The sequence below is a fragment of the Hyperoodon ampullatus genome (genome assembly GCF_949752795.1).
Source record: "Hyperoodon ampullatus genome assembly, chromosome: 19".
Lineage (NCBI taxonomy): Eukaryota > Metazoa > Chordata > Mammalia > Artiodactyla > Ziphiidae > Hyperoodon > Hyperoodon ampullatus.
Genome location: NC_136932.1, coordinates 10898984 through 10912752, shown reverse-complemented (window position 1 = coordinate 10912752; position 13769 = coordinate 10898984). Strand labels below are relative to the sequence as shown.

At 33.9% G+C, this 13769-nt stretch overlaps 1 protein-coding gene across 3 annotated transcripts in view; it reads right to left on the bottom strand.

The window, feature by feature from the left end:
- TANC2 (tetratricopeptide repeat, ankyrin repeat and coiled-coil containing 2) overlaps positions 1 to 9243 on the bottom strand; it is a gene marked incomplete at its 5' end in the record, with an annotated part of 320220 nt that extends 310977 nt beyond the window's left edge. For all 3 annotated transcript variants that reach the window (XM_079726110.1, XM_079726111.1, XM_079726112.1), the window contains one exon: positions 9177 to 9243. In XM_079726110.1, the coding sequence (XP_079582236.1) occupies positions 9177 to 9243 (67 nt within the window). The remainder of the gene's footprint in view (positions 1 to 9176) is intronic.
- Between the last annotated feature and the right edge of the window lie 4526 nt (positions 9244 to 13769).

Genomic DNA, 13769 nt, shown 5'->3' with positions numbered 1-13769 from the left:
GCTTCTAACAAAGTGCCGTATTTTCACAGATGGACTGATTTTTGCTCTTGAAGTGGTTAAAGAGAAATTAACTCAAACTCAAATATCAAGCAACCAGTACACTACCCAGTACTTAGTGATTAATGAATAAACATCTGTTGACAGAAACCAAATCATGATCTATAAAAGTAAAACAATAAACTGGACTTCATAAATATTAAAAACTTTACAAAAGACCCTGCTAAGGGGATAGAAAGACAATCAATAGGCTGGGAGAAAATACTGGCAAACAACGTATCTGACAAAGGCTAGAATATATAAAGAGCTCTCAAAACTTAATACACACACACACACACACACACACACACACACAGCGCCCAATTAGAAGACAGTCAAAAGACATGAAGAGATGTTTCACCAAAGAAGACATACAGAAGGCAAATAAACACATGAAAAGATGATCAGTATCATTTAGCCACTAGGGAATTGAAAATTAAACCACAATGAGATACAAATACACACTTATCAAAATAATTAAAATTAAAATAGTGACAACACCAAATGCTGGCAAGGATGAGGAGAAACTGGATTACTTACACACTGCTGGTGTGAATGTAAAATGGTATTAGCCACTCTGAAAGAGATGGCACTTTCTTTAAAAACTAAACATGCAACTAAAATATGTCCTGGCAACTGTACCCCTGGACATTTACCCCAAAGAAATGAAAGCACATGTTCACACAAAACCCTGTACATTTCCCCATATGACCAGCAATTCCACTCCTAGATATATTCCCCCCCAAAACTGAAAACAGAGACTCAAACAGATACTTGTATGACAATGCTCAGAGCAGCATTATTCAAATGGAAATAACCCAGTGTCTATCAACAGATGAATGGATAAACAAAATGTGGCATAGACATACAAAGGAATAGTATTCAGTCATAAAAAGGAATGAATTTCTGATACATGCTACAACAGGAATGAACCTTGAAAACATTATGCTAGATGAAATAAGCTACATACAAAAGGACAAAATAGTATGATTACACTTACGTGAAATATCTAGAAAAGGCAAACTCACAGAGACAGAAAGATTCGAGGTTATTGGGGCTGGGGAGAAGAGGAAATGGGGAGTTACTGCCTAATGGGTACAGAGTTTGTGCTTGGAGTAATGAAAAATTTGGGGAAATAGTGGTGGTGGCTGCGTAACATGGTGAATGTAATTAATGCCAAAAAATTGTACAATTAAAAATGGCTAAAATAGTGAACTTTATGTTATATATATTTACTACAATAAAAAACTTAAAAAAAATCAGTCCATTGTTGATACCAGTGCAGTGCCTAGCAAGAGACCATTACAATAACTAACAGCACAGGATCCTCACAGAAAACAATTCCTGCCTGAGATGAGCTTATAAACAAACTTAGAAAACACATCAGAAATGATCCACCATGAACAAGTCACAAAACATCACAGAAGAATCAGTGCCCCAAGCATTAAAGGTAATATGATGCCAGAAAACATAAGCTCTAACACCTCCATTCTATCCCTAGTTTAAGTCTAAATCAAAGGCAGCCTCTGGCTGTTCCCAAATTTAGAATGTATCTTTTGGTCATAATGGCATTTGTGTCCTACAATGTGTTGGACAACGCCACAAATGAAGTGGCAATAATGCTCTTGCCTCAGTAATGCCATGGTTTTCTTTGCTCTCTTTCCTAGACATATGTCTAGCCTATGTGCCTATGTAACCGAATATTTACAGCTAGTTTTAATATCTTGTTAAGTCATACCCTGACCAAAATCAATTATTCCTTTTCATACTTATTTTCATTTATTCTTCCATAGAATTTTAAAGTTATTTTACCCAACTGAAAATGAACCTGCTGTTTCCTGAATGGAACTGAAACAAATTTATGTGTAAATCCAGAAGCACGATATGTCTTTCCATTTGTCCAAGTCTTACACACTTCAATAAGGTTTCTTGTCAAATCTATTCCTGAGAATTTGATGGCTGTTATCATTGTGAATGTAATTTTTTTCTCATTTACATTTCTAATCAGGAAATATTGGTAGGGCCAAAAATGCTAACCACCTTGCCAAATTACATTATTATTTCTAGTAAATATTTACTGGATTCTCTGGGGTTTTTACCTCGCTTAAAAATAAAAATGACACTGTCCTGTCTTTTCCAATATTTATATTAGTCACTTTATTTTCTTGTCTTTATTGTACACTAGAACCTTCCAAACAATTTTGAAAAAGAGTGGTAATAGGAGAAATCTCTATCATGTTTCTGTTTTAATGAAAATGGCTGATCCATTTCTTTGTTTAGAATGATGCTGGCTGTTGGATTTGGTGAATACTCTTTATTACATTTAAAGTATCCTTTTTCTATATTAATGCTTTTAATGGCTGCTCAGATTTATAAAATGCTTTTTCAGAATATAATGATATGATAATGTGGTTTTAATTTTTTTCCTAAGTAAAAAACTTACATTGATTTTCTGATATAGAAACGTCTTTGCATTCCTGGAACAAATTCTACTGTTGTAGTACACAATCAGGAATTATTTATATTTAACTATAGTTTTACTTACTTTGCTCACTTTTCTTTCTGCGTCTCCTTTTTTCCTCACATTTATTTTTTATTTTGGTAGGAGACAGCCTCAAGATATTTTTTTTCTCCCAATGGTTGTTATATTAAGGGTACTATACTTTCTGAGTTCTTGAATATCTGAAATTGACAGTATTTTGCCCCCCTCATACCTGAATGATGGTTTACCAAAACAATGATACAATGATACCAAATAGTGGCATTAGTTACATCAAAGAAATATACTGGAACTGCTACTAATTACTTGCATGATTTTAAATAATAAAAACAACAGTTAAGAAAAATATAAATAAACATTTAATTTTTAGAAAACATAAAAACACACATTATTTCTTTATAACTCATAATTCAAAAGAGCCACACAGTTGTTTTTTCACAAAACAAGAGTTCCAAGTCCTATGTACATCAGAAACAATTTTCACATCATAAAACTGAATTAAGCTATAAAATTCAAAGCTGATATTCACATATCCTTAGAGGGAAAACTTTGCCTGAGAAAATTCATTTGTTATTACTTGATATAAAATCTATTTCTGTTAAATATTTATCTAGTGCCCCACACAAGAGTTGAGATCAATTATTTAAAGGACAAATTAGAACAGTCAATTTCCTTTATTACAAGTGCTTTGCAAACTAAAAACTAAATTGGTTCCCTAAAACAAAACAAAACAAATGATTATGCCATGAGAAAACTTACCTTACTAATTTTAAAAATAAGCCATGAGCCAAAAGTTAATATAAAGAATAAAGTACCCACCCAATTATTCATTAATGATTAAAGAAAAAAACTGTAATGATGAAAACATTAATGATATCATCCCATAAACACACTCTTTCTTTTAATATCAAATTTACTCTTGCTTTGGAATACTTGTCTTAGAGAACATTTGGAAAAAAATACTGCTTCTCTATAAATTCTTGCCATACAGAATACAAATCACTATTTTTATAACTACTCTAACTTACAATTACTCTAAATTATAAACATTTTACATGAAAAGCCATGGAGAAGAATAAACACTAGAATAAGACCCCCCGAAATCATTATTGACATAATTAAATACCTAGTAAATCAAAATAATAAGCTTTAATAATACAGTAGAACCTTGACATATATGGATTTAATAATATGATTGCTACTAAAGCAGTAGTTACTCAGAAGTCTAGGATACAATAATTTGTAATTTTGCTAAAGCACAAATTTGGTGCCTACCTCTAATAAGGGTAGTATGTGGAAATAAATCACTCACCTGGTACTCAGGGCAAAAAGTCTACCCAGCATCTGCATCTTAATATGGCTTTACTGTTTTCTACTAGTTATTTTATAAGGATTAGTTGTTGTGAAGTGATAGAAAATCCTACTGCTGGTGTCAAAAGTGAACAACTGTAGGTGTCTAAGGAAATCATAGTTCTTGACCAGAAAATAAATTTTGGATAAACCATTTCTTTAAGTGTCAAATGTGGAGGCAGCTTGGATCTCTGACATGTATGAGTTACTCTGTGTGCGTGCGTGTGTGTGTGTGTGCGTGTGTGTGTGCGTCTTTCAAAAAGTGACCAGTGGGGTGACGTCAACTATTATTCGTCTTCTGCTAAATCCAGCTAATGTCTGGGGAGATGCAATACCTAAATGCAATGTAGTTCTCTGGATTCAATTCTGGAACACAATGAGGAGTTTAACGAAAAAGGTAACGAAATCCAAATAAAAGTGGGGAGTTTAATTAATAGCAATATACCAATGTTGGTTTCTTAGTTTTGACAAATGCACCATGGTAATATAAGATGTAACAGTTGGGAAAATTAGGTAAAGGATATACAGGAATTCTCTGTACTATCTTTGCAACTTTTCTGTAAAACTAAAATTAACCCAAAATGAAAAGCTCATGAAAAAAAAAAAAGAGGCATAGGAGGAAATAAAATTATATTAGTAAAAACCAACAGAAACAGACACATTTAGAGTTAGAAAAATATAGATATAAATAGATATAAATATATAAATATATATATAGATATAAATATATAGGTCTACATTTATAAAAGATAAGAGACAAGATGGAGAATAGTACTGACAAAGAACAGAAAAAAATAAAAACCTAATGGTGTCTACCTGCAGACTGTTTTTAAGTTGAAAGGGGAAAATCAGTATCTATATAGCAGAGAAACTGGACAGTACACTGATTTGGTCATCAAAATCACTAATGAGTGACAGATGGACATTATGTGCCTCCAGCTGTGATAACCCAAGAAGAAAAGAACATATGTAACATTCAGACCACAGAAACATACCCTGAATCTAATCATTAAAAAAAATCAGGGCTTCCCTGGTGGCGCAGTGGTTGAGAGTCCGCCTGCCGATGCAGGGGACACGGGTTCGTGCCCCGGTCTGGGAAGATCCCACACGCCGCGGAGCGGCTGGGCCCGTGAGCCATGGCCGTTGAGCCTGCGCGTCCGGAGCCTGTGCTCCGCAACGGGGAGAGGCCACAACAGTGAGAGGCCCGCGTACCGCAAAAAAAAAAAAAAAAAAAAAAAAAAAAAATCAGAACAAATATAAAATTAGGAGCATTCTAGTTATTCTTCAAACATGTCAAGAAAGGCTGAGAAACTGTTTCGAATTAAATGAGAGTAAAAAGACATAACAAGTAATATAATACCTTATTCTAGACTGGATCTTGGAAAGAAAGGGGGAAAATTCTTTTTTAAAAAATTACTAGGTAAACTGACAAGATTTGGAGAATAGATGGTAGATTGGATAAAAGTATTATATCAATCTTAAACTGCTTGAGGTTGATAACTGGACTGTGGTATAAAAAAGAATTTCCTTAAGAAATACCCGTTGAAAATTTTAGGAGTAAAGGGGCACGATGTATTTAACCCACCCTCAAGTGATTTAAAAAAGTGAGTGAGAGAGAAAGGGTTAAGTAGGGGAGAAACGGAGACACTGTGCGTGTGTACTTATAAAGAGAGAATGATGAAACAAGTGTGGTGAAAAGTTCATGAATCTGTGCAAGGGTATATGGAGTTCTTTGTACTACTGCTGTAACCTTTCAGTAAGCTTAAAATTATTTCCAAATTTTGGGAATTCCCTGGAGGTCCAGTGGTTAGAACTCTGTGCTTTCACTGCCAAGGGCCTAGGTTCAATCCCTGCTCGGGGAACAAGGATCCCACAAGCCACACGGCGTAGCCAAAAAAAATTAATTAAAAAAAAGTATTTCCAAATTAAAAAAAAATTTTTTAAAGCAAATGGAAGTTCTAGAACTGAAATATACAAAAACTAAAATTAAGAACTGAATGTGGTTAAGAGAAGATTATATACCAATGAAGAGTGAATCAGTCAACTATAAGATAGATAAAAAGAAAATATCCAGCATAAAGCATATAGAGACAAAAGGATAGAAAGAGAGTGTAAGAGACATAGATGACATGCATGTAGTCTATCAAATGCATAACTGGAGTCCTAGAAAGAAAGGAGAAAGAGAAAAAGGGGAAAAAAATAAAATTTGAAGAGATAATGAGTAATAGCTTTCCAAAACTGATGAAAGTCATCAAGCCACAGGTTCAAAAAACCCTACAAACATAAATAAATAGAGGAGAAACAAAGGCAGATTAAAAAAAAAACCACTCCTAGGCACATCAATGTAAACGTAGAAAACTAAAAACAAATAGAAAAATGAGGGCTTCCCTGGTGGCGCAGTGGTTGAGAGTCCGCCTGCCGATGCAGGGGACACGGGTTCGTGCCCCGGTCTGGGAAGATCCCACATGCCGCGGAGCGGCTGGGCCCGTGAGCCATGGCCACTGAGCCTGTGCTCCGGAGCCTGTGCTCCGCAAGGGGAGAGGCCACAACAGTGAGAGGCCCACCTAACCGCAAAAAAAAAAAAAAAAAAAAAAAAAAAAAAAAAAAATAGAAAAATGACAGACTGCCTTTAAAGAGGGAGCAATTAGACTGACAGTTGACTTTTCACCAGAAATAATTCAAGAAGCCAGAAGACAATGAACAATATTTCAAAGTGCTGAAAGAAAATAATTGCCAACCTATAATTCCACTCCCAGCAAAAACATCCTACAAAAATAAAGGCAAAATAAAGACACTTTCAGATAACTAAACGCAAAGTAAAATCACCACATCAAGATCCCAACTAAAGGAAATTTTAAAGGGTGTTCTACAAACAAAAAGAAATTTGGTGATCCCATCTAGAAAGTGAAGGAAGCAGGAGGGAACGAATATCAATAAAAACGTAAAATATGTGAATAAACCCAAACAACAGTGACTACATAAAACAATAATAATGTCTTGTGGTGTTTAAATACATATAGGTGAAAAGATTCTAAGGCTCTTCCGTTGTCCAGGAAGGGGGTAAAAGTACCAATTGATACCAAACTTTGATTGATGTTTTAATCCTTAAGCTAACCACTAAATGAATTATAAGAAGTATATAATCTCCAAGTCAATAAGGAGAGATACAGAATATAAAAAATCTTTTGATCAATCCAAAATAAAGCAATAAAGGAGAGAGAAAAAGCATAGAACAGTCAGGACAAGCACAAAACACACAGCAATATGTTATATTTAAACCCAAATATATCACTGGTTGAATTACTGTAGACAAACCAACATCTCCCTTAAGAGAAAAACTTGTCTGAATGAATAAAAAAAGAAAATTCAACTATGTGCTATTAACAGTATAACCATATATATATGTTGAAAATAAAAGAATGGAACAAATTATACCTTATAAATACTAATCAAAAGAAAGCTAGTATAGCTATACTAACATTAGTAAAGTTAACAAAGTCAACTTTCAAACAAAAGGCATTATTAAAAATACAGTGCTTCCCTGGTGGCGCAGTGGTTGAGAGTCTGCCTGCTGATGCAGGGAACACGGGTTCGTGCCCTGGTCCGGGAAGATCCCACATGCCACAGAGCGGCTGGGCCCGTGAGCCATGGCTGCTGAGCCTGCACGTCCGGAGCCTGTGCTCCTCAATGGGAGAGGCCACAACAGTGAGAGGCCCGCATACCGCAAAAAAAAAAAAAAAAAAAAAAAAAATACAGAGGGACATTTCGTTATGGTAAAACAGTTAATTCACCAGGAAGATATAATAAATCTAAATTTCAATGTATCTAATAAGATATCGTTCAAATATAGACAATTCTACAATCATAGTGTGAGATTTAATCACACCTTTCTCGGTAAATAATTTTTAAAAAATAAGTTAGGATATAAAACGCTTGAGGACTACCATTAACAAAAACTGACCCACACTACACCTAATAACTGCAGAATCCACATTATTTGGTGCATCTAGAACATTAGACTAAACTGATCATATGCTGAGCTGTAAGGGAAATCTCAATAAATATGAAAAGAATAAAATACAGGATAGGTTCTCTGATAAGAGTACAATTAAGCTAAGTTAATAATAAGATAGGGCTTCCCTGGTGGCTCAGTGGTTGAGAGTCCGCCTGCCGATGCGGGGGACATGGGTTCGTGCCCTGGCCCGGGAGGATCCCGCGTGCCGTGGAGCGGCTGGGTCCGTGAGCCATGGCTGCTGAGCCTGCGCGTCCGGAGCCTGTGCTCCGCAGCGGGAGAGGCCGCAGCAGTGAGAGGCCCGCGTATCGCAAAAAAAAAAAAAAAAAAAAAAAAAAAAAAAAATAATAATAAGATAACCAGGAAATCAACTGTTTGGAAATTAACAATTATACTTTAAATACCTATGGATCAAGAAGAAATCACAAAGAGAGCTAAAAAACATTTTGAACAGAATGATAATGAACATACTACTTATGAAAACTTGTAAAATGCATAAAAATTAGGAAATTGGAAAGATTAAAAGGATATAATAGCAACAAAGATATACTGTATAGCCCAGGGGATTATACCCATTATCTTATAATAACCTATAATGGAATATAATCTGCAAAAATACTGAATCGTTATGATGCACACCTGAAACTAACACAATATTGTAAATCAACTATACTTCAATTAAAGAAAAGAACATGATAAATACCAACAACCCATTTGCAGAAAACAAACAATTAGTACATTAATCTTCAACATTTCTCCCAAAAAAGTATCTATACAGTTTTGGTTTGTTTTTACCTTAAAAGCCTAAGAATTACACTCTTGTTATTTTAAGAAAATCTTTATTTTAATGACTAGAAAAATGTTCAACTTATATTTCACTTTCTGTATAACCCTCTGAGGACAGTTTCTATTATTTTTAGTCTCATTCCCCAAAGAGTATCTAGGACTGAAATAATTTTACATGTTAATTCAAAAGTAAATTTAGGTGTAGAAAGTCTTTAATACATAGCTCACAGAAGCATTATACTCTCATATATTAGAAATAAATATTTTTCTTTCATAAACTCTTCCTTTACCTGACTATTCCTGATGAGTGTTCATCAAGTGTTCCTCTTAATAAAGAGTCTGACAGCCTATAGGAATGTACACTTCCTTTTTTTTTCTAAATTAAATAAGCCATTTAATAAATATATAAAGTGTTGTAGCACTAATTCAGATCCCTACGAGAACTTTCTTTTCTAAAACATCACACAGAATAAATGTAGCAGAGTCACTCACCACTTGATCTGTTCTTACGACTTGATTTCCCTCCAGTAAGAAGCATCTTGAGACTATTCCGAAACATGGTTGTGCTATTCTAGTATTCACAAAACTGTAAAAGAAAATGTGGGAAAACGTTAGAAAACTTGGTTTTCTATTCAAAATACTATTAAGAATTAATTTTAAATGTGCTATAAGGAATTAACTACTCTGTTTAAATATATAGTACAGAAATTTTAACTACATGAGAGAAACATTTACTTAAATAATTTAATTAAACATTTATGTTGTTTCTTAAAAATATACTATAATACTTTGAGTACCCTAAGAGACAAAGGTAGACATCACTGAGGGTACACAGAAATAGAAAACAATTAGGTAGCTATAAATATAGTTTACCCTTCCACCAGGCTCTCCATTTCCTGGACAATCTTCCCATATGCTCAATACACACACCCAAAGTTTAAGAGTTCAGAACTTAAGAATAGATGCCTATTTCCCATTGGTCAAGCCAGAATTCCATCTCACAAGACTACTAATATACATGAGTACATCAGTATACAGATATACTACTAACCTCTTTATGTCCCACTCCTATCAAAGGAAAATCCTGCTGATTGTGCTTTGGATTATGTCCCCTCTCACCTCAAGAACTTTTATCTAAAAGTCATCTTCCTTTTCTCTCTCACGCAGCTTTAATTTTTTTCTCTCTACTGAATCATTCCAGTCATAACATAAACATGCTAGTACGTCCTAACCAAAAACAAATACGTAAGCCCCTCTCTGTATTCCCACAAGGACCAATTACTGCTCCTATATCCTTGCTCTGCACAGCAAAATTTCCCAAGTGTCAGTACTTGGCACCTGCAGCAGATTGAACAGAGCAAATGTGAGTTAGAACAGAGGTTAACAGAAAATCTCCGAACCAAAGCACAGAGAAATTAAAGGTTGAAAACTACAGAAGAGTATGAGAGGCATATGGAATCCTTTGAAACGTTCTAACATACATATCATTGAAATCCCAGAAAAAAAGAAAGAAAAAATAAGAAAGAAACGTTATCTGAAGTGACAACAATCAAGAATTTCCTAACACTGATGAGACATAAAGCCACATCTTTAAGCAGCTAGGGAAAAAATAAACACACTGAAAGAAGCAACAGTCAATAGACTGAGAGATAACTTTCAATAGAAATGCTGAATGGCACAAGACAATTGAATGACTGCTTAAAATTTTTGAAAGAAAAGAGGTGCCAATCAAGAAATCTATTCACAGTTTAAAATGTTTTGAAAAATGAAAATGAAATAAACGTGATTTCAGAACAAAAACAAGGAATTTATCAGTAAAAGAAATACTAAAAGGGAGTTCTTCCAACAGAAGGAAAATAATACTAGAAAAAAAACAGAAATGCAAAAAGGAAGAGCCATAGAAAAGTAAGTATATTGGCAAATATGAATGAACAATAATTGTAAAAAAAATAACATTACTAACTTGTTAAGTTTAAAATATATAGAAATTTTAAATGCATAAGGACAATGACAGAAAAGTGAGGAGTGGGGTAAACGAAGTTAAAGTGTCCAAGATACGTCTACATTGTGCAGGAAGTGGCAGAAGTAATAATTTACACTAGACTGCAACAACTCAAAATTCATGTAGTAATTTCTAGGATAGCCATTAACAGCTAACTGAGGTGAGAAAAAGAATGATTAAAATATCTGACTGAACCAAAGAAGGTAAGAAGTGAGAGAAGATGCACAGTACCTGTGGATAAAACATAAAACAAATAGTATGTTGGTAGCTTTAAACTTAAATTATATCTGTTATTATGTTAAATACTCTACTAAAAAACTATTTATGGACACAGAAAGATTAAATATAAAATGATGAGGGCTTCCCTGGTGGTGCAGTGGTTGAGAGTCCGCCTGCCGATGCAGGGGACACGGGTTCGTGCCCCGGTCTGGGAAGATCCCACATGCCGTGGAGTGGCTAGGCCCGTGAGCGATGGCCACTGAGCCTGCGCGTCCGGAGCCTGTGCTCCGCAACAGGAGAGGCCACAACAGTGAGAGGCCTGTGTACCGCAAAAAAAAAATAAATAAATAAAAATAAAATAAAATAAAATAAAATGATGAGAAAAGATATACCACACAAAAACCAATTAAAAAGAAGCTAGCATAGCTATGCCAATATCAGACAAAGTAGACAAGGCAAGATATTTCTTAATAATTAAAAAGTCATACCAACAAGAAGATACCCTAATTCTAAACCTCAATGGACCCAACAACAAAGCTTAAAAATATATAAAGCAAAAATATCCAAGACTAATAGATGATACAGACAAATCCATAATCACGTGGGATACTAACACACATTTGTCAATAGCTACAAGATCAAGCAGACAAAAAATTCACTTAAGATATATTGATAGAAGATTTGAACTACATAATTAACCAACTAGACTTACAAAGTATATGTATAGTACACTCTTCCAAATAAAAGGAGAATACACAAACTATACACAAAACGTATACCAAAATGGACCATATGTTGGGTTATAAAGCAAGTCTCAATAAATTTCAAAGCACTGAACTCTTTGGGAGTATATTCTCTGACTACAATACAAATTATAACAAGTGAATAATTTTTAAAAATTGAGAAAATCCCCTACTGCTTGAAAATTAAGTGATGCACTTCTAAATAACCCATGAGTCAAAAAAAGTAAATAAATCACAATGGAAATTTAAAAATATTTGCCATGAATGATAATGAAAAAATGACTTAGGGAAACATATGGGATGTAACTAAAGCAATGCTTATAAATAAATGTATACCTTAAATGCAGTATTAGAACAGAAGGGTCAAAATCTATAGCTAAACTTCTATCTCAAGAAGTTCAAAAACAAACAGCAAACCAAATCCAAAGAAAGTAAATGGAAAGAAAGCGTAAAGAGTAAAAATGGGTGAAGCAGAAAATAAATCCAAAATGGATAAAATCAACAAAGTCAAACACTGGATTTCTGAAAAGTAGCAAAATTGAAAAACCTAGTAGCAAGGCTGATCAAGAAAAACAGATGGAAATTACCAATATAAGGAATGAAATAGGGGACATCATTTCAGATACTAAAGGCTTCTTCTAAATAGGAAGATATACGAACAACTTTACAACAAATTTAACATTTTACATGAAACAAATTCTTTGAAAAATACAACTTAATGAAACACAAAGTTGAGAAGAAAATCTCAACTAGCTCTATCTCTATTAAAGAAACTGAATTTATCAAAACTTTTCCCACAAAGTAAAGTACCGGGCCAGACTATTTCACTGGTGAAGTCTGGCAAACATTTAAGAATAACACCAATCTTATAAAAATTCTTTAAGAAAATAAAAATCATACTTCCCAACACATCTTAAGAGGGCAACATGATCTGAATCACAAAATCTAACAGATTATAAGAAAAGACAATTACAGATTACATACCTCATGAACATCGATTCAAAAATCCTTAATGAAAGACACTGAAAACTACAAAAGGTTGCTTTAAAAAGAATTAAAGAAGACCTAAATAAGTAGAGACAGAGGCACACCTCGGAGATATTGTGGGTTTGGTTCCAGACCACTGCAAAAAAGTAAATACTACAATAAAGTGAGTCACACGAATTTTTTGGTTTCCCAGTGCATATGAAAGTTATGTTTACTCTATACTGTAGTCTATTAAGTATGCAATACCATTATGTCTGAGAAAACAATGTATTATATATACCTTAATTTTAAAATAGTTTAATGCTAAAAAATGCTAACCATCACCCAAGCCTTCAGCAAGTTATAGTGAGAACATCAAAGATCACTGATCACTTACAGAAAATAAACTAGTGGTTACCAAAGGGTCTCAAGAGGCAAATTAGGGGTATGGGATTAAGACATACAAAGTACTGTGCATAAAATAGATAAGCAACAAGGATATATTGTATAGCACAGGGAATTATAGCCATTATCTTGTAGTAACTTTAAATGGAGTACAATCTGTAAAAATATTGAATCACTATGCTGTATATCTGAAACCAATATAATATTGTATAAATCATACCGCAATTTTTAAAAAGATCATTGATCACAGATCACCATAACAAATATAATAAAAAATGAAAATGTTTGAAACATTGCAAGAACTACCAAATTGTGACAGAGACATGAAGTGAACAAATACTGTTGGAAAAATGGTGCCAATAGACTTGCTCGACTCAGGGTTGCCACAAACCTTCAATATGTAAAAAACACAATATCTGCAAAGCACAGTAAAGTGAAGCATAGTAAAACAAGGTATGCCTATATACTATGTTCACAGATTGGAAGGTTCAATATCATTAAACCGTCAATTCTCCCTAATTGCTCTAAAGAAACAATACAATCTCAACCAAATTCCAGCAGGCATTTTTTTTGTGTGTAAATTGATAAGTTGATTCTAAAATGCATATGGTACTGCAAAGAGCCTAGAACATCCAAAGAAATCTTGGAAACTACCAAAAAAAGCTAAAGCACTTGTAAGACCTGAAATCAAGACTTACTCTCTAAAGCTCCAGTAATTGTGACAGTACAGTACTGTCGTAAGATTCATCA